Here is a 23,617-nt window from a genome sequence, read left to right as displayed (position 1 = left end):
CCCTCATGCAATCTCCATGGTAATGCCTCAACCAGAGTCAACCTGACACCCAATTAGCAACCTTTCCCAAACAACATAACTTGTGGCTCCCTTTGAAGTTTGACATTCTTATATCTGTCCAGATAGATTATTATTAATTGAAGGCCACCCTTCGCTTTTCTACAGGTTTAAGATTCAGAAAAATTAAAAGTTTTTCACTTCAAATGATTATTATTGATTTAGTTTGTTCAGTGTTGAAATATGTATTACTAAAGTGAAAAAGATCTCTCTGATGGTAGAGACATGCATAGTTCAAGAAAATGCATCTAAACTCACAACTTGCATTTATATTCCACCTTTAACGTAGTAAAATGTCCCTAAATACCTCATATGGTCAATATCAAACAAAATTTGCCACTGAGCTACGCAAGGATATGTTAAGCATCTTAGAGGAGGAGAGCAAGATAAAGAGACTTGAATGCTCGGGCAGGGAACCCTAGAGCTTCTGTTCCAGGCGGCTGCAGGTAGGTGAAAAGCAAGCCAGTATGACATAAAAACGTGGAAAACAATGTCTCTCACAATTCTCTACATCAGAATTCAACAATTGCCTTTATTGCAATTATTCACAATGGCTCACTCGACTCTTCATTCAAGTTTCCTAATTCTATGACTGCTGCTTAAGGCAAGGTCCAACAAAGGTCACCTGCTAATGCACCATTAATTGGACTCGAGTCGTGAAGAAGTTCCAAATATCAGGCTTTAATGAACTAGTTGTGTGCCCGGCAGTCGACTTAGAGAAAGGCCGACTGCTGGCTGCTACGGGTTCTTATACCCCGCCTCGTAGGAGGGGCTACTGGCCTCTCGGCCAATCGGTGAGCAGTCACATGACTGACCTTAGCCAATTGGCAGAGAGACACATGACCTGCCTGAGCCAATGGGCAGCGAGTCCTCTGCACCAATGGCAGCACTACTCTGAGGTACCGTAAACCTCCTAGTCATACCACCACACCTGCAATCCAGAGTGCACCTAAAATATTTTGGGTAATAACCTCCAGAAGGGGTTGGGTTCCTGTGGAATCAGCCTTTTGCAGATAATGCCAGACAGCAATCTTGCCTTTCAGCAGACTTCGAACAACCACAATGAGCCAAAACATTCCAGATCGCTTGATAATTTTCTCAGAATTGGCAGTGAAATCTGTTCAGCCTGCACGACTGTCTTGCCTTTCACTTGCTTACAGGATTCCTATGGCTGAGCTACTCAAAGACAAATACTTTTAACAGTCAGCTTAAAGTGACCACAAACCTCCCCGCAATGCTAAACAATGTCTGGTTACCCTTCTCAAATGTTTGCTTTTGCTGTCAGTCCTAAAGATTTAGTGAACATTAAAATAATAAACAGCCTATAAAACAGTCTTAACCTGCTATAATTATCTGGGAGATTACACTCAATATTGTTACCCATAAACCAACAACAGATTTTTTAGGAGTTTAACATGGGAGAAATCTGCAAGTGAAACCTCAAATGTTGCTGGTAATGATTAATTGAACTTCTGACTGAAAATAGCTATATAACAGCTCACACCATCTTGAACTGCACTCGAAAGAACAAGTTTCAGAAACCTTCTGGTGGGCTTGACCATAAAAGCGTACTTGGATGCCTTCTTGATCCCTGAACACAAGTGCTGTGTTTCTGAAACGAAGATGCAATTTCTCTCCCATTGCCAAACTAGATCCAAGAATAAACTGGACATAAAGGGCATGTTAGCAAATTACTTGCAAGGAAATGGGATCGAAAATGAAATCTAGTTCCTTCAGAGGATGAGAGACGCATGCCAGAATGGGACAGCGTTTTTAAACCCATAATAATGTTCTACCGATTTTTCTTGTTATTTCTGTACCTCATCGCTTTCTAAAATCAACTCCATTTAGAGCAGGAAATAAGCCCTGCCGTATGTGAGGTTTCTCCAGGGTAAAGCTTGGTAACATACAAAAACATTAAATTGGAGCTTGTGATCTAACTCGGCCTTTTTAGCTTTCACCAATGCAATAAGTGCATACAGAATACTGATGCATTAGTGGGATGCTGTTGTTGGACAAAATAGAACAGGTTCCTGTACCTGATGGTGCATACATTAGTTGTCCAAAGTGAAATTATGATTCAACTAGCACTGAATGTCAACCTGAGCACAAAAATCTTATTATGCATGTACCCAAGGTAATATCTTGTGCCATTTGTAAACCAGTTATTCAACTGGTAAATTTTGAATGTGGGCTGTCCACTATGAAGCTCATTTAAAATGTACAATTAGAAAGCTTGTAAAAACAGGAAGCGTCTCAGTACCTTCACAAATGTTAATCATTCTAATCTCTCAACTAACACCGCCAACTAGAACACTGCTAGTGGGCCTCAACTGATGGGTTACAGTGGAGTTATCAATGGAAACTATCTGTACAGGTGCATTTAAAATACATGCGGAGCTCTGTTCACTAGCCTTCAATTGCTGGTTACTGTCTTGTAAGTAGTTCAGCAGGAAGTCAGCTTTTATTAAACATTAGGGATATAAAGGTGTCCATGGTGACTGCCTGGATTCTTTCTATACAAGTTGAAGGCTGTTTTGGTTGATTACAACATAAACAGCATATAGATAAAGTCACATGCATGACTGCTTTCTTTCCATCGACTGACCCAAAACAAAGTGTTCATCTTCTATCACGAACATGAGGCATGCCAAAAATGTTCACAAGTCCGAAGATTAGGTGGATTGGTCGTGCTAAATTATCCCTTGATGTCCAGGGATGAACAGGTTAGGTTACGGGGATGGGCCAGGGTGCTCCTTTGAAGAGTCAAAGCAGACACGATGGGCCGAATAGCCTCCTTCTGCACAGTAAGGATTCGATGATTCTATGAATGCCTTACAATGACACAAGGTGTACAGTATCAGACACTGATGACAGATTGGAGATGTGGTCGAAAATCAAAACCACAAAGCAAATCAGCACTGTTTAAAAAAAATACTCAAAGATTTTCCACTGTGCCACCTCAGGAATGCAGCAGCCTCTAACCAGGGGTCACAGTCTAAGGGTAAACACTTTAGGATTGAGGAGGAGGAGAAATTTATTCACCCATAGAGAGGTGAACCTATGGCAGTCTCTACCACAGAATGCAGTTGAGGCCTAAACATTGTATATTTTCAAGAAGGAGTTAGAGGCATCACTTGGGGCTAAAAGGAGCAAAGGATATGGGGGGAAAGCAGGAACAGGTTACTTAGTTGGATGATCAGCCATGATCTTAATGAATGGCAGAGCAGGCTCATGGGGACGAATGGCCTCCTCCTGCTCCTAGCTTCTATTACAAATGAGACTGTAAAACTTTAGGGGTGGGATTCTCCGTCCCGCCAGCCGGCCAATGGGGTTTCCCATTGTGGGCAGCCCCACGCGTCGGGAAAATCCCCGGGCGCGGCTGCGTTGACTGCGAAACAGAGAATCCTGCCAGCGGAGAATCCAGCCCCAGTTCCGACACAATCCCAAAAACACTGCTGGACAAGAAGTTACACTAGAAGAGAAATGATACACAAACGAATAAAACTATCCAATTTAGCTTGCACAAACCACATTTTTAAGTTTCAAGTCACTACCAGTGATTCAGTGCATATGAGCCGCCACACACAAACACACACTGACAGATATCAACTAATAAAACAAATAGAGAAAATGAGCATGTCACAGGTGATATATGAGACGTCCAATAAAGCAGCACATATGGCTTCATTTGGCATAACTTAGTATTTACCTATCTCCCACGTAAACAAATACCAGTTGCATGCATTTTACAGAGATGATGTAATCTGAGCAGGTTATAGATCCCCAACAACTTTAGATGCATTTATACACTTCTTTTTTTAAATTTAGATTACCCAATTATTTTTTCCAATTAAGGGGCAATTTAGCATGGCCAATCCACCTACTCTGCACATTTTTGGGTTGTGGGGGCGAAACCCACGCAGACACGGGGAGAATGTGCAAACTCCACACGGACAGTGACCCAGAGCCAGGATCGAACCTGGGACCTCAGCGCCGTGAGGCGGTTGTGCTAACCACTAGGCCACCGTGCTGCCCCTGCATTTATACACTTAATTCAAATCTGAAGTTACAGCTTTAAAACACAACAAACTAGATGGATATTTTTAACATTTCCTCTTCCGTCCTTTTTAATTTTCACTGCTGCAGTTTATCAACGAATACCACCACCAAGATTTCTTCATCATTGCAAATCTCAATGGTTATACCAGCTATGAGATTGTGTGCCCAAAAAACAGAGGGCCATAACTTCTTGGTTCCCCCGCATCACATCTGAGGGAACCCCAATGATGCACTGGGGAATCCCTCTCGGAAGTTCCCATGTAAGAGTTTACCCAGCAGTTGTCCAGAAGGGCTAATTTACCCTGGACAATTGTGTTGGGCTGGGAACCATCCGACAACATGATTAAAACTGCTAACTTCAGAAGATTCTATTAGTTTTACCTCAGTTACTCTGAAAGAGTTAGAAAGGAAACCAAATCACTTATAACTTCAGAGTAGATACTTTAAAAACCCAGACCGAGTCCCACACAGGTACCCCCCCCCCCCCCCCCCCCCCGGTCCCTCCCATTTCCCAGACCCCCCCCAGGGGACCCACCAAACCACCCAGCCCCCTGGCTCCCCAGATACCAATGGTTTGATGTGACACCGGACATCCCAAATCCCAGTCCAACCAGCCACAATGTTTACGATCAGGAGCTGAACTTCCTAACAAAGGACAGCCAACAGGAAAACTATTTTTAAACTATAAAAAACAGAACTTCCAAGAATATTTTCTAAATGACCTGATATTATTTACAGCAAACTGTCTTGACACTGAAAGAGTGATCTCCGGTATTCATCCGTGAGAACTAGAATACAAAAATTGTACCATGATGCTGGACATTAATCACCCTATAAATTGGCATAATATATGCATTTGCCGGAAACATTCCACCACCATCGAAAACACAAGCATTTTGGCATGCTCATGCTGTTTCAGTCGAACATTCAGCTTTGTTAATAAATCAAAGTAAACAATCCAAGCCGGACATGAAATGCGAAGCTTGAAGTCAAGCAATCGCAAAGCAAACAAAGCTCCCAAACCAGAATACAGCATCTCACAATTGCTTCTCCCATCTCACCGATGGGCTTCACGTACAAACATACTCATAGGTTTACATTCCTATTTCACTCATTTCTCAAGCAGGGAACGCTCACAGAAAATAAAAACATGAAAACATTAAGCTTTCAAATCCTCTGGCAATTTTCTACTGCAATTAGGCTAAGTCATTGCTGGCAATAATTAACCTCGTCAAGTTGTTTTCTCCTGCAGCACAAGCTAAGCCCAGGTTGAACCCTCCAAAAAAAAAATGAATAGTAACTTGGAAAGAAAAAAAAGTTTACTTTACCCAGAATCTTTATGAAGTCAGTTTGAGTACTGTATTGGCTGAATAGGATACCATCAGGTTGCTGATCATATTTTGGGCATAACTTGCTTTGCCATATAAAATGATCATCAGACTCACTTGTATCATCAATTCAATTTGAAGAAATATTACTAAACAAGGCACATAATTTTTTTGCGTCTATTAGAAGTGTGACATTTAATTCAAATTACATTGTAATTAACTGAACCACTCTCAACCTCCTTAATTAAAACAACTTCATTTATTCTGAAGTACAGTGCAAACAAACGTAAGTGTCAGCATGCTTTCCCAAAAATTACAACATGCTACTTTCAAAATATGGCAGGGATGCAATACGGCTAACAAATATTACACATCAGACTCCTGCATCAACAGCCTGAGTGGCAATCGTTTCAGCGAGCAGAGGCAAGGTATACATTCATATGGCCAGGGAGGGTGGAGAGCATGGGAAAAGAGGGAACAATTGGTCCGTAACTTCCTTGCAGTGGCAATCAGCTGCAGATTGTCACTCTGCAGCGACTTTGCAGCTCTTGAAACGCAAAGCCCCCGTCTCTCCGGACCTTCCTGACTCAGGCCAGATGTGACGGAAGAAGCGAAGCACACCCCCCCCCCCCTCCCCTCCCCCCCCCCCTTCCCGACAGTGCAAAAGGAGGTCAGAAGTAGGATACACCGCCTTTTTTACAGCACTAGCTGCTGTACAGCATGTGAGTATAAAGGTCCCAGTGAAAAGGAAAAGGTAAACTTCCTAAGTAAATGAATGGGATGTGGGGGTGTCACGTCAGGAGGGTGGCGTCACTCAGGAGAGGATGATCAGGTCGGGGGCAGGGGGGGGGGGGGGGGGGGGGGGGACCCCGTGTGGAGGTCGGTTGAGTTCTTTAAAATAGTTACTCTGAAGTTAGAAGTGCTTTTACTCCTCCTTCTAGCTCTTTCAGAGTGACTTTTCCAATTAATTTCATTTGCAGTGGTAATGTAAGCCTACTCGCGACATTAATAAAGACTATTATGAGTATATGACTGGCAGAACCATCTGAAGTTAATGATTTATATCGGTTCTGACAGATGGTACCCAGCCCAGCAAAACTGTCCAGTGGAAGCTAACGCTTCTGGACAATTGCCAGGTAAACGCTGACCCGGGAATGTCCCACAGGGATTCCCCAACATATCCTGGGGAGCCAGGAAGGTACGGTTCATTGAGTAAGTTACTTCGGGTCACATTTGTATACATAGCCAGAAGGTTAGAAAGAGATCCGATGGGTGGCGGCGATGTACGAGTGAGCCGCACATTCGGCGGGCTCTCACTCCGGCGGGGCTTAGCAGCTGATTCCCCGCGATAGCGGGACCACGGGGGCGGCAAAAAGGCTGCCGTGGAAGGAAGAGGAGAGCGGGCTGCAGCGGATGGAATCGTGGGAGGCCAGCAGGTAGAGGAAGAAAGAGAGAGAGAGAGACGGAGGCAAGGAGGAAACTGACCTGAAGGGTAAGATGGCGGACCCACGGACCTTCCTTCCTCCAGGACAAGAAAAAACAGTTTGGAGTTGCTGAGGAGGGACAGCTTGGACCCACTTCATATGCCCAGGAGGTAAAATTTAAGGAGCTGGGCGAAGGAAGGCGGCAGCGAAGGTGCTGAGGAGCGGGCTGCGGCACATGGAACAGCGGGATTCCAGAAGGCAGAAGAAGAAGGAGAAAAAGGGACAGAGACAAGGACCTGAAGAAAATTACCTGGGACCTAAGATGGCGGACACACGGACCCCGGACTCAGCAATCCAGCAGGCGCTGGATAACATGCTCCAGGTAATGAAGTCCAGTTTTGAAGCGCTGAAGCGGGACAGCTTGGACCCAATCCAGAAAGCGGTGGATCAGCTGAACCAGAGGCTGGACGCCCAGGATGTTAAAGTTAAGGAGCTGGGAGAGGCGGTGGAGGAGCAGGCAGATGCGCAAACGGTTACAGCGCTAGAAGTGGACGGCCTGAAAGAGCGGCAGAGAAGACTGCTGGACACAGTGGAGGAGCTAGAGAATAGAGTCCGCAGGAACAATCTGAGGATGGTCGGCCTCCCGGAGGGGGCTGAGGGAGCTGATGCTGCAGCGTTTGTAGCAGACCTGCTGAAGCAGCTGATGGGGGCCGAAGCCTTTCCGCGACCGCTGGAGCTGGAGGGGGCACACAGAGTGCAGGCAAGGCAGGGGCGGCCGGGCTGACCCCCCCCGCCCGATGGTGATTAGGTTCCACAGGTCCGTGGACAAGGAGCGGGTGCTGCAGTGGGCAAAGAGCGTCAGGAGCAGCACGTGGAACAACAGTGTTCTCCGCATTTATTAGGACCTAAGCCAGGAGGTGGCTCGGCGGCGAGCAGCCTTTAAGAATGTCAAGGAGGTGCTGTTCAAGAAGCACGTGAAGTTTGGTCTGCTGTTCCCAGCTCGGCTATGGGTCACGCACCAGGGTCAACACCACTACTTCTCCGAGCCCGAAGAAGCGATAGATTTTGTGAGGGACCTGGGGCTGGTCCCGAAGGGAGGCCCCAAGGACGCGAGTTAGGGCCCGAGGATTTCTGTGGGAAGGAACGCCGAATGCGCCTGGACTGCTGCTCAACGGTTTGCTGGGCCAAAGGGGCCAAGAGGAACATTTGAGACTCTTTCCTTTGTTCATGGACATTTATGTGCTTTTTCTCTTTTTTCTGTGTTTTTTTTTTCCTGTTTGGGCTGGTTTGTGCTTTTTGTGCAGCTCGCGGAAGACACTGGAGACGGCTTGCCCCAGTGGGTGGGGAGGAGGACGAGGAAACAATGGGAATGAGACAGGAAGGCGCCGGAGTGTTGAGTCACCGGGCTAGCAGATTGGCTAGTCAAGGGAGTCAGATGGGGGGGGGGGAAAGTTACAGCCAGTAGATGGCAGGGGTGGGGGTATCGGGGGATGGGGTTAGGGGAGGGGGGGGGGGGGTTGTTCGGCTGACGGGAGAGGGACTTGAAATAGGCACTGGAAAGGAGGTCGAGGGTGGAGGCAGCCAAAGGGCGGGCCAGGAATGGCGCGACGCACGGGCCAGGGGCCGGCCTGAGAAAGGCTATGGCTGACCGGCGGGGTGGGGGGGGTGGGGTGTGCCCCCCGACCAGGCTGATCACCTGGAATGTCAAGGGACTGAATGGGCCGGTTAAGAGGGCGCGGGTGTTCGCGCACTTGCGGGCCCTGAGGGCGGACGTAATTATGTTGCAGGAAACACATCTGAAAGTGTCGGACCAGACCAGGCTAAGGAAGGGCTGGATTAGCCAGGTCTTCCACTCGGACTTGGACTCGAAGTCCAGAGGGGTGGCAATCATGATCAACAAGCGCGTGCAATTTGAGGCAGAGGGCATATCCGCAGACAGGGGGGGCAGATACCTGATGGTACGGGGCAGACTGGAGGGGAGAAGAGTGGTGCTGGTGAATATATATGCCCCGAACTAGGATGACGTGGACTTCATTAAAAGAGTGCTGGGGAAGATCCCGGACTTGGATTCTCGCAGGCTAATAATGGGAGGGGACTTTAACATGGTCCTTGACCCGACTTTGGATCGGTCGTGTCCCAGAACGGGTAGACTCTCAGCAATGGCAAGGGAGCTGAAAGGGTTTATGGAGCAAATGGGGGCAGTGGATCCCTGGAGAGATAGACAGCCAACAGGAAGGGGCTACTCGTTTTACTCGCACGTCCATAAAGTATATTCCAGGATAGATTTCTTTGTACTAAGCAGGGACTGTATGGGGGAGGTAAAGAACATGGAATACTCAGCAATTACCATTTCAGACCATGCCCCGCATTGGGTGGACCTGCAGTTCGGGGGAGCGAGCTATCAACGCCCGCAATGGAGGCTAGATGTAAGACTGCTGTCGGAGGAGGGGATCCGCGAGAGGCTTCGGAAATGTATAAAAAATTACCTGCAGGTGAATGATACGGGGGAGGTCTCAGCGGCGACCTTGTGGGAGGCGCTAAAGGCAGTAGTTCGGGGGGAGCTGATTTCAATTGGGGCCCACAGAGCCAAGGCAGACCGGGCAGAGATGGATAGATTGGTCAGGGAAATGGGTCGGATAGATGACGAGCACGCGGAGTCCCCGGGGGAGGTTTTACTCAGGGAGAGGCAGAGACTACAGGCGGAACTGGGGGCACTATCCACGAGCAGGGCCGTGGAACAGCTTAGGAAGGCGAGGGGAGTGGTGTACGAGCATGGGGAAAAGGCTAGCAGACTGTTAGCGCAGCAACTCAGGAGGAGGGAGGCGGCCAGGGAAATAGGTAGAGTGAGGGACGAGGGGGGGGCGCAAAGTGGAGGACCCTGCAGAATTGAATAGGGTATTCCGGGACTTCTATCGTAAGCTGTATACTTCGGAGCCGCCGGAAGAACCGGAGGGGATGAAAAGGTTTCTGGACGGGTTAACATTCCCAACAGTTGGTGGCGGGCGAGTGGAAGAGCTGGGGGCCCCGATTAGAGTAGAGGAGGTATTGGGGGGCCTTAAGGCTATGCAGTCGGGGAAGTCCCCGGGGCCGGATGGATACCCAGTAGAGTTTTATAGGAAGTTCTCTGAGCTAGTGGGCCCGGTCTTGGCGAGGGTTTTCAATGAGGCAAGGGACAGAGGGACCCTGCCGCCGACAATGTCACAAGCCACCATATCTCTGATATTGAAGCGGGGTAAGGACCCGGAGACGTGCGGGTCCTACAGGCCAATCTCCCTGATTAATGGAGACGCCAAGCTCCTGGCAAAGGTACTGGCGGGTAGAATGGAGGACTGTGTACCGGAGGTGATTGGGCAGGATCAAACGGGGTTCGTGAAAGGTAGGCAGCTGGCGGCCAATCTGAGGAGATTGCTCAATGTGATAATGATGCCCCCGGTGGGTAGAGAGGTGGAGGTAGTGGTGGCAATGGACGCCGAGAAGGCCTTTGACCGGGTGGAGTGGGACTATCTATGGGAGGTGCTCGGACGGTTTGGGTTCGGGGAGCGATTGGTGGATTGGATCAAATTATTATATCAGGCCCCGAGGGCCAGCATCAGGACCAACAGAGAAGTGTCGGAGTACTTTAGGTTGTACCGAGGGACCAGACAGGGTTGCCCGCTCTCCCCGCTGCTGTTTGCGCTGGCCATAGAGCCGCTGGCGATTGCGCTGAGAGCCGCAGAGGGTTGGAAGGGGATGGTGAGGGGCGGGGTTGAACACAGGGTTTCTCTCTATGTAGACGACCTGCTCCTGTACGTGTCGGTGGCCGGGATGGGAACTATACTGGGAATGCTGAGGAAGTTCGGCCAGTTCTCAGGATACAAATTAAATACAGTCAAGAGTGAAATGTTTGTGGTCCAGGCAAGGGGCCAGGAGAACAGATTGAGAGGGCTACCGTTTAGGCTGGTTGAAGAAAATTTCCGGTATTTGGGAATCCAGGTGGCACGAGACTGGGGCAGGCTGCAGAAGTTAAATTTGGCCAGGGTGGTGGAGCAAATGAAGGGAGAGTTTCGGAGATGGGATGCACTCCTGCTGTCGCTGGCAGGGAGGGTGCAGACTGTAAAGATGACAATCCTCCCTCAATTTTTGTTTATTTTTCTGTGCCTCCCGATCTTTATCCCACAGTCCTTCTTCAAAAGAGTTAACGGGCTGATCATGAGCTTTGTCTGGGCGGGAAAATCCCCGCGGGTGAAGAAGGCGATCTTGGAGAGGAACCGCAGCGAGGGAGGGCTGGCTTTGCCGAGTCTGGTCAATTATTACTGGGCGGCCAACATCGCTATGATAAGGAAGTGGATGGTGGGTACGGGGTCTATTTGGGAGCGGGTGGAGGCGGCTTCGTGCAGGGGCTCCAGCTTGGAAGCCCTGGTCACGGCTCCTCTATCGCTGCCGCCGGCCAAGTACACCACCAGCTCGGTAGTGGTGGCGACCCTGCGGATATGGGGCCAGTGGAGGAGGCACGTGGGGGAGATGGGGGCGTCTGTCTGGGCGCCAATCTGCGACAACCATCGGTTTGCCCCCGGCAGTATGGATGGGGGGTTCCGAGTATGGCGGCGAGCAGGGGCGGCAAGGGTGGGTGATATGTTCCTGGAAGGGAGCTTCGCGAGTTTGAGGAGCTTGGAGGAGAAATTTGGGTTGGTAAGGGGAAATGATTTTAGATACCTACAGTTGCGGGACTTTGTTCGTAGACAGGTCCCATCTTTCCCGCACCTCCCGCCAATGGGGATCCTCGACAGAATAGTCTCTAGGAGGGAAGAAGGGGAGGGCAGAGTCTCGGGTATATATAAGGTGCTCATGAGGGAGGAAGGGTCCCAGACAGAGGAACTGAAACTTAAATGGGAGGAGGAGCGAGGCGGGGAAATGGAGGATGGGCTGTGGGCAGAGGCTCTGAGTAGGGTAAATTCGACCGCGACATGTGCTAGGCTCGGGCTGATCCAAATTTAGGTCGTTCACCGGGCCCATATGACGGTGGCTCGGATGAGCAAATTTTTCGGGATAGAGGACAAATGCGCTAGGTGCGCGGGAGGACCAGCGAACCATGTTCACATGTTTTGGGCATGCCCTAAGCTGAGGGGGTACTGGGAGGGATTTGCGGGGGTCATGTCCCAGGTGCTAAAAACAAGGGTGGTGATGAGTCCAGGGGTGGCAATTTTTGGGGTTTCGGAAGACCCGGGCGTCCAGGGGGAGAAAGAGGCCGATGTGTTGGCCTTTGCTTCCCTGATAGCCCGGCGCCGAATATTATTGGCGTGGAGGGACTCAAAGCCCCCGAAGACTGAGTGGTGGCTTGCGGACATGTCAAGTTTCCTGGGGATGGAAAAAATTAAGTTCGCCTTGAGGGGATCTGTGCAGGGGTTCACCCGGAGGTGGCAACCATTTATTGACTTCTTTGCGGGAGAGTGAGCGTCAGCAGGGTGGGTGGGTGGGGGGAGGGGGGGTAGAGTAGAGTAGGAGGGAAAATATGGCGGGTAGTACCGGTGGGAGGGGAGCGGGCTTGTGCAATACGTTACGAAGGAAGTATTGAAAGTACGTGGATGTTTGCACATTTTTGCCTTTTTTGCTTTCTTTCTGATGATGTCTGTAACTGTTTATAAAGCCAAAAACTACCTCAATAAAATTGTTTATTAAAAAAAAAGGAAGCGATCCGATGAGTAGAGACTTTTTCTTATAAAGTTAAAACATAAATGTATCAAAACAGGAGAGTGGCCGTACGAAAGGTAGCTCCCGCCAGAGCCATTGATTTTTTATTCTTTTTTCGGGTGTATTTAGTGAACAGACGCAAACCCAATCGAGAGTTGTGGGGTTAAGGACGTCCAAGAATGCGAAAAAAGCTTAATTAAAAAAGGGGGAAGCAGCAATCCGTCAGAGGAATTGAACAAGGCATGGAGCCCAGGGAGGCCTAAGATGGCGGAGGCAGGTATATCGGGTGTAGCCTTGCTGATTGGGCGACATGGACAATAATGATGGAGACCCTCAGAAAATCGGTGGATGAGGCATCTATAAAGGAGGCAGTGGAAAAGACGTCGGTTACAGTGTGGCAGCATGGTGAGTTGTTGAAGGAGGGGGAGGAGCCGCTGTCGCGGCACAATGACCAGCTGGCCTCACTAAATGCTGAGCTGTAATGGGCGGAAGAGCGAAATAAAATGCCAACGGCCTGGAGAACAGGTCGAGGTGGCAGAACCTGAGGATCATGAGGCTGCTGCAGGGGGTGGAGGGTCGGAGGTCGACTGAATATTTTGGTAAATAAGGGTATGATGTTGAAAAGGTTGGTGGGAGCAGCGGCCTCCGTCGTGCTTGGTCAGGCCCACAAGTCACTTCGGGTGAAGCCATCAGGGAATGAGCCACGTCGCTCAGAAATTGCGTGTTTGCACAGCTATCGGTCGAAGGAGGGGGTCCTAAAATGGGGCAACGAAAATTGGGAGGTTCGATGAGAAGGTAGAAATATCCACATATATTAAGATAATGCCGCAGAGTTGGCAAGAGACCTTCAATAGAGCAAAATTGCCGCTTTATCGAAGCGGAGTGCAGTTTGGCGTGACACACCTGGCGAGGCTGAGGGGTTGCGCACAAGGCCAAAGATGATTTTTTGAGGCAGCAGAGGTGTGTATCAAAGCTGTAGGACTTGGACTGAACGGAGGGGGTTTATATGAGACTTGATTGGTGGTTTGGACTGCTCTGTTAGGGGTGTTTGTATTTCTATGCTCTTTGCTCCCTTTCTCCTTTCTTACTTTGCATGATACAGTTGATTAGGTTTAAAATGGCTGCTGGTTAGTGGTTAGTGTGGGGTCTTCTCTCTCCCTTTGTCCTAGATTCTTTGAGCCCTCCAGGGTTCTCGAGATTTGAAGGGAGTATCCGCTTTTGGGGGGGGGGGGGGGGGGGGGTTGTCAGTTGTGGGCTCTGATTTCAGGAATGAGGAACCGCCGATTTGATTCATTACATGGAAAGTGAGGGATGTATGGGGCCCAATGAAATGTGCAAGAGTTTTCTCTCATTTAAAAAGTTTGATGGCCAATGTGGGCCGGCACTCATCCTCCTCTCCCACAAACAACTTACTCATCCTCGATCTGGTCCAATGGGCCCTATGCACTACTTTCAGCTGCATCAGCCCAAACCTCGCACATGATGATATCGCTATCACTCTTCAGAGAATCTTGCACCCTCATCCTCCACTTGGACCGTAGCTCCTCTTCCCATTTTGTTTTGATCCCATCCCAGGGTTGCTGTCCATGAGGAGTTTGCATATCGTCCCCGTGTCTGTGTTGTTCTCACCCCCACAGCTCAAAGATGAGCAGAGTAGGTGGATTGGCCACACTAAATTGCTGCTTAATTGAGAAAAAAATGAATTGGGTACTTTAAATTAAAAAAATAAATGAGTATTGCCACCCCCGGGCCCTGCTATCAAAGCCCAAGTGAAGTACCTGGTTAACCCTACTTTTCTGAAGCCTAACCTGGTCTCTTACCTGTAGGTGGGTCTCACCCTATCCACTGAAGAAATTTAGCATGGCCAATCCACCTAACATGCTACTTTGGACAGTGGGAGGAAATGAGAGCACCCGGAGGAAACCCACACAGACACGGGGAGAATGTGCAAACTCCACACAGTCACCCAAGGTCGAAATCGAACCCGGTCTCTGGCCTGTGAGGCAGCTGTACTAACTACTATGCTGAAGGAGGCCAGACAGGTGTGCGGGATGCCAGCAGTGAGTATTTGGGTGGGTCTGGGGGGAGATTATGGGAGGGGTTTAGTACTATAATTACCCGAGAGTTGGAAGTGGTTTTATTTCTCCTAACTTCTCCTGGGTAACTATCTCTGGAAGACAGTTGCAATCTTTGATTTAAATCGGGGTATTGGATGGTCCCAGTGCAGGATAATTGGCATCGGAAGTTTGAACTTCCCAGGCAATTCCTTTGCATTCTTTGTCTAGGGACATCCCGTGGGTAGGGGGAATTCCCCAACACGTCTGGGGTGTAAGCCCCCAAAGAGATCAGAGGCTTTGAGCCAAAATACTTTTTTGCAACAGATTATTTCAACAATTTTCTTTTTAATAACAGCCCAAGTAACTGCACAATATATTGATTACTCAGGAAAAGCCGAGGGAATTTGAGCTCCATTTGGTCTCGACGCATCCAAGTGGATGTCACTCTGGAAAATCTTTCCTTTTAATGCGGAACCTGGTTTGCTCGAGGCGTTTTCTTACTAATAAACAACTCCTCAAGAATAAACAAGATCCCATAACTGCAATATAAGAAATCACTCTCCAAGAAGTCTAAAGGTGTCGAAGAGGAGTTTTAATCCAATTCTAGTGTAAGCAGAAACTGCAACATCTGCTCACTCAAGAAGCACTAATTGAGATGATTTTTAAACATCAGTCTCCTTGATTCAGAATGAAGAAATCACACAGCCTTACCTCTTTAGGAAGGGAAGCCAATCTATTTCTGTCCACATTAAAATTTGTCAGCTTCCGTAACTTTCCAATACTTCGTGGCAAACCCTTAAAAAAAAACAATTTCCAACTGTTACTAAATACATCAAAATCTATCCAATTCATGTTGTTCAGATATTAAGAAGGATCTTCCAAGGATAAGATCATTATCTATGTTTTAAAAAAATAATTAGAGTTATAAATCAAATTATTTTCATAAAAACTTTCAACATATCATACAATTTAGGTGAGGGAGTAGGCCACTCAGCCCCTCGACCTTCAATAAGGTCATGGATGATCGGATTGTAATCTCCTCCCTATCCCAATAACCTTTCACTCTCTTGATTACCAAGAAGCTAGCCAGCTCTACCTTAAAAATATTCAAAGACTTTGCGTCCACTGCCTTTTGAAGAAGAGGGTTCAAATACTCTCAACCTTTTGAGAGAAACATTTTTTTCTCATCGTTGTCTTTAACGATCAACCCCTTATTTTTGAACAGTGACTCCTAGTTCTTGATTCTCCCACAAGATGAAGCATCCGCTCTACATCCACCCTGTCAAGAGCCCTCAGGATCTTAATAGTTTCAATCAAGTCGCCTCTTACTCTTCGACACCCCATTCAATATGAGCCTAACCTGCCCAACCTTTCCTTGCAAGACAACCTGCTCATTCCAGGTATTAGTCTAGTAAATCTTCTCTGAACTGCTTCAATGTATTTACAGCTCTCCTGAACCAAGCAACTAATATTTACACATTATTCCTGATGTGGTCTCATAAATGCCCTGTGCAACTGAAGCATAACCTCCCTCCTTTCATGTTTAATTCCCCTCACAATAAATGAAAACATTCTATTGGCTTTCCTAATTACTTGCTGTACTTGTATATTAGCCTTTTGTAATTCATGCACAAGGGCACCCAGATCCCTCTGCATCTCAAAGCTCGGCAATCCCTTACTATTGGGATAATATGCTTCTTTTTTATTGTTCTCCCATGGACAATTTCACATTTTCCCACATGATACTCCATTTGCCAGAACTTTGCCTACTGTGATAAATGTAGGAATTTCAGGTGTATTGTATTATATGCATCTGGTGCAGCAAGGGTTAAAAGCCTGGGTTAATAAGATATCCGATATCTACAAGCTTATGCAGGAGAAGGAAGAGGCGTCAGTAGAGGAGCTGAAAACGAAGTGGGAGGGGGAACTGGGGGAACAGATCGAAGACGGGACATGGGCTGATGCCCTGGAGAGGGTAAATTCTTCCTCCTCGTGTGCGCGGCTTAGCCTCATCCAATTCAAGGTGCTGCATAGGGCCCACATGACTGGGACGAGGATGAATAGGTTCTTTGGGGGTGAAGATAGGTGTGCCAGGTGCTCGGGGAGTCCAGCGAACCATGCCCATATGTTCTGGGCATGCCCGGCATTGGAGGAGTTCTGGAAGGGGGTGGCGAGGACGGTGTCAAGGGTGGTGGGATCCAGGGGCAAGCCAGGATGGGGACTCGCGATCTTTGGGGTTGGGGTAGAGCCGGGAGTGCAGGAGGCGAAAGAGGCCGGTGTGCTGGCCTTTGCGTCCCTAGTAGCCCGGCGAAGGATTTTGCTACAGTGGAAGGACGCGAGGCCCCCAAGCGTGGAGACCTGGATCAATGACATGGCGGGCTTTATTAAGCTTGAGAAGGTTAAATTCGCCCTGAGAGGATCGGTGCAAGGGTTCTTTAAACGGTGGCAACCTTTCCTCGACTTTCTGGCTCAACGATAGGGTACTGGGACAGTAGCAGCAGCAACCCGGGGGGGGGGGCGTTGATTATGTTAGCTTATTTTATTTAAATTTGATTTATCTAATTTTAATTTATGGTTAAGTTCTCTTGTTTGGGGGGGGTGGGGGAATGTGATACATGTGATGTTACGGTATGGGGGGAATTGTGGGTGTTATGGGGCTGTTAGTTGCATATTACTGCTTTTTGCTATACTTTTTGTTATATTTTCTGCAAAAAATTCCAATAAAAAAATTAAAAAAAAAAAAAAAAAAAAGGCCTGGGTTAATGTGTGTACGATTGCTGCAGCAATGTTTTTTAAAATCCTGGTTTGCAAGGCAGCCAGGCGTTGTGTTTACTAGGTGCAATTAAAGCATCGTAAAAGTTAGGCTAATTGAGTTATGTTTATTTGAAGAAGGTTCCCTGGGGAGTAGATAATTAGAGACAATGGGCCGGATTGTCTGGTCCTCCATCCCACATGGCTGTGGGATTCTATACTCCCGCTGCTCATCAATGGAACTTCCCTTTGAAGCCACCACATACTGCCAGGAAACAAGCGGGCGGGTGCACTTCCGGCAGAAAAGAGAATCACATTCTCCGGCCATTGTGTTTCAGCTCAGTAATATTATGTAGTTAATGGGAGGAAACAGCGACTGAAGCAGTCAGGTATTCAGTTTTGGGTTTCAGTTAAGTTTAAGATTTGACTGGGGACAGACCAGACAAGCAGCTACTCAAAACACTGAGTGAAGGAATTGCCTGTGAACTGGGCAGGAGCAGTTTTCTTAAAGGCTGGAATGTTAAACAATGGTCTGACCTAAACAAGAAACTGTGGGCTGTTTGCTGACATAACTTATCTCTCTCTCCAATTAATCATTTAAAGGGAGCTCTATTCAAGTGTTCAGACAGCAAACCTGTGTTCATCAACTGTATTTGAAAGTGGATTTTGACCTGAGATGGACGTTGTTTGTGTGGAGATAAAAATAGATGTGGCGCAGCACGGTGGCGCAGTAATTCGCACAGTTGTCTCACGGCGCCGAGGTCCCAAGTTCGATCCCAGCCCTGGGTCACTGTCCGTGTGTAGTTTGCACTTTCTCCCCGAGTTTGTGTGGGTTTCACCCCTACATCCCAAAGATGTGCAGAGTAGGTGGATTGGCCACGCTAAATTGCCCCTTAATTGGCAAAAATTATTTGGGTACTCTAAATTTATTTAAAAAAAAGATAGGTGTGACAATAAAGATGATTATCATCAAGAATTGCAGTTAGAATTGTTTCATTGTATTGTTAAGCATTGTTTAATGGGTAATTGCAAGCTGTTTTCTATATGATGTTAAAGTTAACAATACTGTGTTTAAAGTTTGTTTTAATATACCATGTCCCTATTTGTGCGTGAAATGTGAGAAATTACTTTTCTCACATTCTTACAAATGAAATCAAATATTTGGGTTTCTGTTCCATATCCTAGCAATGACTGGAGTCTGGTCTGGGATCATAATACTACTCACTTAACCTATCTATGTCCCTTTTCACCATCTTCTGTTGTCTTTACAACTTCTCCTACTGTAGTCACCTGGGGTGGCCACATCCCAATTCCAAAATGGATACTCGCAAAGAGTGCAGGGAAAAATGGACAGCACTAGAAAAACAAGTAGGTGCAAGGTTTCCTATGGATTGGAACTTGCAGAGCCCAGACAGAATTGAAACTACTAGCCATTAGCATAGTAATGAGCTATCTCTGGGGACAAAAAGAAACATTGAAACAATCGGTGCGAGGACAGACCTCCCGGTGCCAGTGGGAGCTAAAACAAAGGCAGGCCAACGGTTACATAGAGCCCGCCCAGCGATCAGGGAAAAAATCCATTATTGGAGAGATTCGATACAAACGATTGGGACATGGTCCAATTAATTGGGACCAATTCCAAGGTCCGCCCAGAAGGGCACAAAACCCTGGGGGCTATAAAACAGAGTCCCCAAGGTCAGTTCGCTCTTAGAAGCTCTCGAGAACTCTTAGCTTCTCCATCTTCACCTTGGCATTTGGCTCTCAGCGACGAGAGGCCCGCCAAGCATCAGCGAAGTAAGTCTAAGGTCAACACACGCTACGAGATAGACGCTCCTAGCCACTATTCTATACCAGTTCGAAGCCAGCAGTATCAGAACTGGACAACGGCCATTGTTCCTCTGACTGAGTGGGCCACTCGAAGCTAAGTATAGGCTTTTAGTAGTAGTTGTAGTTTAGCGAATAGAGTTTATGTATGAGCAATAATTGACTGTGTGTGAAATAAACGTGTATTGATTTCAAACTTACTAACTGGTGTATCGAGTCATTGATCAGTATTCGGCTTTGAACCCTGTGGTGGTATCAGAAAGATACCTGGCGACTCTTGAGCAAAGGTAATTAAAACAGAGCAAATTAAGGGAAAGCATAACAAGCAACACTACCTATCTTCGTGCCATCAGCAAATTTAGCAAACATACTTTTGGTTCCTTTTTCAAAGTCAATGATATAAGTTGCCACTCAAAAAAATTAATTTTTCTCTACTCTTGGTTTCCTGTTAGCTGGCCAATCCTCCATCCATGCCAATATATAACCCCCAACACCATGAGCTTTTATTTTTCGCAATAATCTTTGATGTGGCACTTTATCAAATACTTTCTGGAAATCTAAGTGCAATGCATCCACCGGTTCCCCTTTACCCACAGCACTTGTGATTCTTTCAAAGAAATAAATAGGTTAAACAGGGTTTCCCTTTCACAAAGCCATGTTGACTCTGCCTGACTGCCTTGATTTTTTTTCTAAGTGTCATAACATTGTTAATAACAACTTGTAACATTTTCCCTCTGACAGACGGTAAGCTAACTGGCCTATAGTTTCCCGCTTTCTGTCTCCCTCTCTTTTTGAATAAAGGAGTTGCATTCCCTATTTTCCAATCTAGTGGGACTTTTCCCAAATCTATGGAATGTACCAACACAACAACTATCGCACTAGCCACTTCTTTTCAGACTCTTTCAATATACACTAACATTCTTTCATATATAAATATTTCCTTTCCTTCTTGACATTATAAACCACACCAGTTTAAGAATCGTGAATCTTTGCTCCTCTCCTTCTGAATAAATATTTAATAGTTCAAACTAACATTAAACAGGACATGTGTCCCAAGTTGTGCAAATAGCTGTTCACATGATTACTTCACAACACCTCATCATTAACAACCAAATGAAATTAAGTTGAATTGCAGTTTTTGGAATTTTTAAAAATGTAATTCAAGTCAAAGCAGTGTCCAAAATACTGGGATGCATAGTTGTCACAAAGGTGTAGCTGTAGTATTATTGATTTTGCAAAGCTAATCTTTGCAGGGGCTGGTTTAGCACAGGACTAAATAGCTGGCTTTTAAGGCAGGCCAGCAGCACGGGTTCAATTCCCGTACCAGCTTTCCCAAACAGGCGCCGGAATGTGGCGACTGGGAGCTTTTCCAGTAACTTCATTTGAAGCCTACTTGTGACAATAAGCAATTTTCACTTCATTTCATCTTCCTGCTTAAACGCACAGAAGAAACCTTATAGATGGCTCCCAAAGGTCACCTGAATCTTTTTACTGCAATGTCATCAAGCTTCCAGAAAGCTCCGAGTGGATTGCATGTAGACATATCCAGACATGTGAAGATACTTGAAATTCAATTCTTATTTCCTCGGGGTAAACAAAAATTCATTGTGGCTTTCCTGGAGGTGTGAATAGCTTTTTCTTATCTCCTGGAACTATTGAAGTTAATGGCCAAGAGCTTTGAAAGATTAATTACCACAGCTACGAAGACAATGGATGGACCTATTCCCCCCCCCCCCCCCCCCCCCCACCCCAGACTAACCCAATACCTAATGTGGAAGCATGATTGAACAGTTTGATAGCAATTATTTTAACTTCTAACAAATGGTTAGCACTGCTGTCTCACAGAGTCAGGAACCAGGGTTCAATTCCAGCCTTGGGAGACGGTCTGTATGGAGTTTGCACGTTTTCCCCATGTCTGCGTAGGATTCCTCCAGGTGCAATGGTTTCCTCCCACAGTCCAAAAATGGACAGGTTATGTGGATGGGCCATGCTAAATTGCTCCTTAATGAAAATCGCTTATTTTCACAAGTAGGCTTCAAATGAAGTTACTGTGAAAAGCCCCTCGTCGACACATTCCAGCACCTGTTCAGGGAGGCTGGTACGGGAATTGAACCAGCGCTGCTGGCCTGCCTTAGACTGCTTTAAAAGCCAGCTATTTAGCCCACTAGGCTAAACCAGCCCCTGTAGTATTATTGATTTTGCAAAGGTGTCCAAAGATGTGTAAAAGGTAAAGTCGCCATAGTCCAGATTACTACAGGCTGCTTTCCCCTTTGAGGGAGAGAGCTGACTGGTGGTGGTTTAACCACACCTCATGCGAGGGGCAAAGTTGAGAAGACGGGGCTTTCATGAATAACCTCAGCCAGTATGGGAATTGTACCCGTGCTGCTAACTTGCTCTGCATCACAAACCAACTGTCTAGCCCACTGAGCTAAACCGGCTGGGTTGGGTCCGGTTACAGGGATAGGACGATGGGGGAATGAGCCTGGGTAGGCTGCTCTTTCAGAGGTTTAATGCAGATTCGATGGGCCGAATGGCCTCCTTCTGAACTGCAAGAATTCTATGGCCACATATGGTCTGGCTGTGAACAGCCATCTTGAAAATCACAAGAGAGACAACTTGAAATAGAAACTGCTACTCAGCAGGGAGAAACTGAGGAAGGTTTCCAGAAACAGCTATCGGACTGCTGTACTAAATCAGGCTACCACGATCCACCACCTGCAGGGCTTATTTAGTTTGGTGCAAAGGCAAAGTCTTCAACTGCAGAAGCCATTGCAGCAGCTAAACTGAACCTTTGGTTTCAACCCCTTTGCTTTGGAAAAAGGAATTTCAAACAAAGGCCAGCAAAGATATCTCACAGAGATGGATCTGAAATTTCATTTTGAAGTATTTTTAAAAAATCTTGATCTGCATTTTAATCTTTGCATCTGTATTTTAGTTAATAACTTCATCATGTTTACTCGAGTAACGTCCAGCAGTACCTTTTGTAATAAACTAACTTTTTTTTTAAAAAGGCTAAAACTTGTCTGTTGGTTTATCTTTAAATCGAACTACTCAAATTAAAAGTAAATACACATGCACGCAAATTCTTAGCTCACAGACTGGGTCAAATAACACTTTACAGGCAAGTGAGTGATGGAATATCAGATGGGAAGTTGGCATCCCAAAGTGCAGAGGGAGTATTGCAGGAAATAGGGAGAGGAAAGCACAACTTTTTAATATTGAGAAACTACAGAAATGGTCATGCTAACATCAGACACCTGTTCCTATCCAATGCAACTCTCCTTGGTTTTATCATATCACCTCTGTAGTTCTGTGTTAAATCAACAACTGTACAAGGGGTTTTCAACAAACAGGAGATTTCGTAACTAAACATAAAAGCCCTCATTAACACACCTACACTGCCCGACGTCCCAGGTCTCCTGCTAAGCAGGCTCCACCCCCGTGACTCTCCACATGACCACATTATCATGTAGTCACGTGATCACCTGCTCTACATCCTCCCCATTTAGTTTGGGCCCACAGCAGTGTGAGATGTAACAGTGTACACATGTAACTATGTACAACTAAGTATGTGCAAACAAGGGGCAGTACGGTGGCCTAGTGGTTAGCACAACCGCCTCACGGCGCTGAGGTCCCAGGTTCGATCCCGGCTCTGGGTCACTGTCCGTGTGGAGTTTGCACATTCTCCCCGTGTCTGCGTGGGTTTCACCCCCACAACCCAAAAATGTGCAGAGTAGGTGGATTGGCGATGCTAAATTGCCCCTTAATTGGAAAAAATAATTGGGTAATCTAAATTTAAAAAAAAAAAAGTATGTGCAAACAGAACAATGAATTTACAGAAGCATACAAGTCTGTACAAACAATTAAATACCAATTTATAGTTGCAGTCTGTTGTGTGCCTATTGTGTGCACTTGACCAATAGAACTCCAACTTGGCTCTTGCAACTAGTGCATAGCCCATTGTGCGCACTGATCCCCCTGCTTTCAGGATAAGGTGGACGAATGCCAAAAGTAAAATGGGCAGAATTACTTTGGTCAGTCCAAACAATTTGAGACATGACAAAGTTCCAATACCATGTGTTGGCCTGGAACGTGTATAGACACCAACAGGTGCAGGTGGGACTGTCCTATCGGCAGTGTGCATTGCGGTGGGCATGCAAGGCACATTGGTCATGAGGTGTGCAAGCCTTGGACTTGCACCCAAGACTCCAACGGCATCCGGATTGAGGGAGGCGTGTGGGGCCCGAGGCAGGAAAAGTGATCAATCTGAGTAATCAGCAGCTGGCTTGGCTGCTGGCAATTGCATGCATATTGGCCACCATTGGAGGCCACCATATAGCTGTTGGGCTGCAGGGCCTTGCTGTTGGCCCCTGCTAACTGGCTGTACCCTTGTGCAGTCTCCATACAGACCATTTGGCCCAGTGCTAGAGGAGAGCCTTGGCGTATT

The 23,617-nt window shown here is 46.9% G+C and overlaps 1 protein-coding gene across 3 annotated transcripts in view; it reads right to left on the bottom strand.

Moving 5' to 3' along the window:
* The window catches only part of lrrc1 (leucine rich repeat containing 1), a 281,388-nt gene that overhangs the window by 105,630 nt on the left and 152,141 nt on the right, over positions 1–23,617 (bottom strand). For all 3 annotated transcript variants that reach the window (XM_038800456.1, XM_038800454.1, XM_038800457.1), the window contains exon 10: positions 15,307–15,390. In XM_038800456.1, coding sequence (XP_038656384.1) covers positions 15,307–15,390 — 84 coding nt within the window. The remainder of the gene's footprint in view (positions 1–15,306; positions 15,391–23,617) is intronic.

The sequence above is a fragment of the Scyliorhinus canicula genome, chromosome 6, assembly GCF_902713615.1.
Source record: "Scyliorhinus canicula chromosome 6, sScyCan1.1, whole genome shotgun sequence".
In the NCBI taxonomy this organism is placed as follows: domain Eukaryota; kingdom Metazoa; phylum Chordata; class Chondrichthyes; order Carcharhiniformes; family Scyliorhinidae; genus Scyliorhinus; species Scyliorhinus canicula.
The sequence above is the reverse complement of the archived record's forward strand: the minus strand, read 5'-3'. Positions and strand labels throughout refer to the sequence as shown.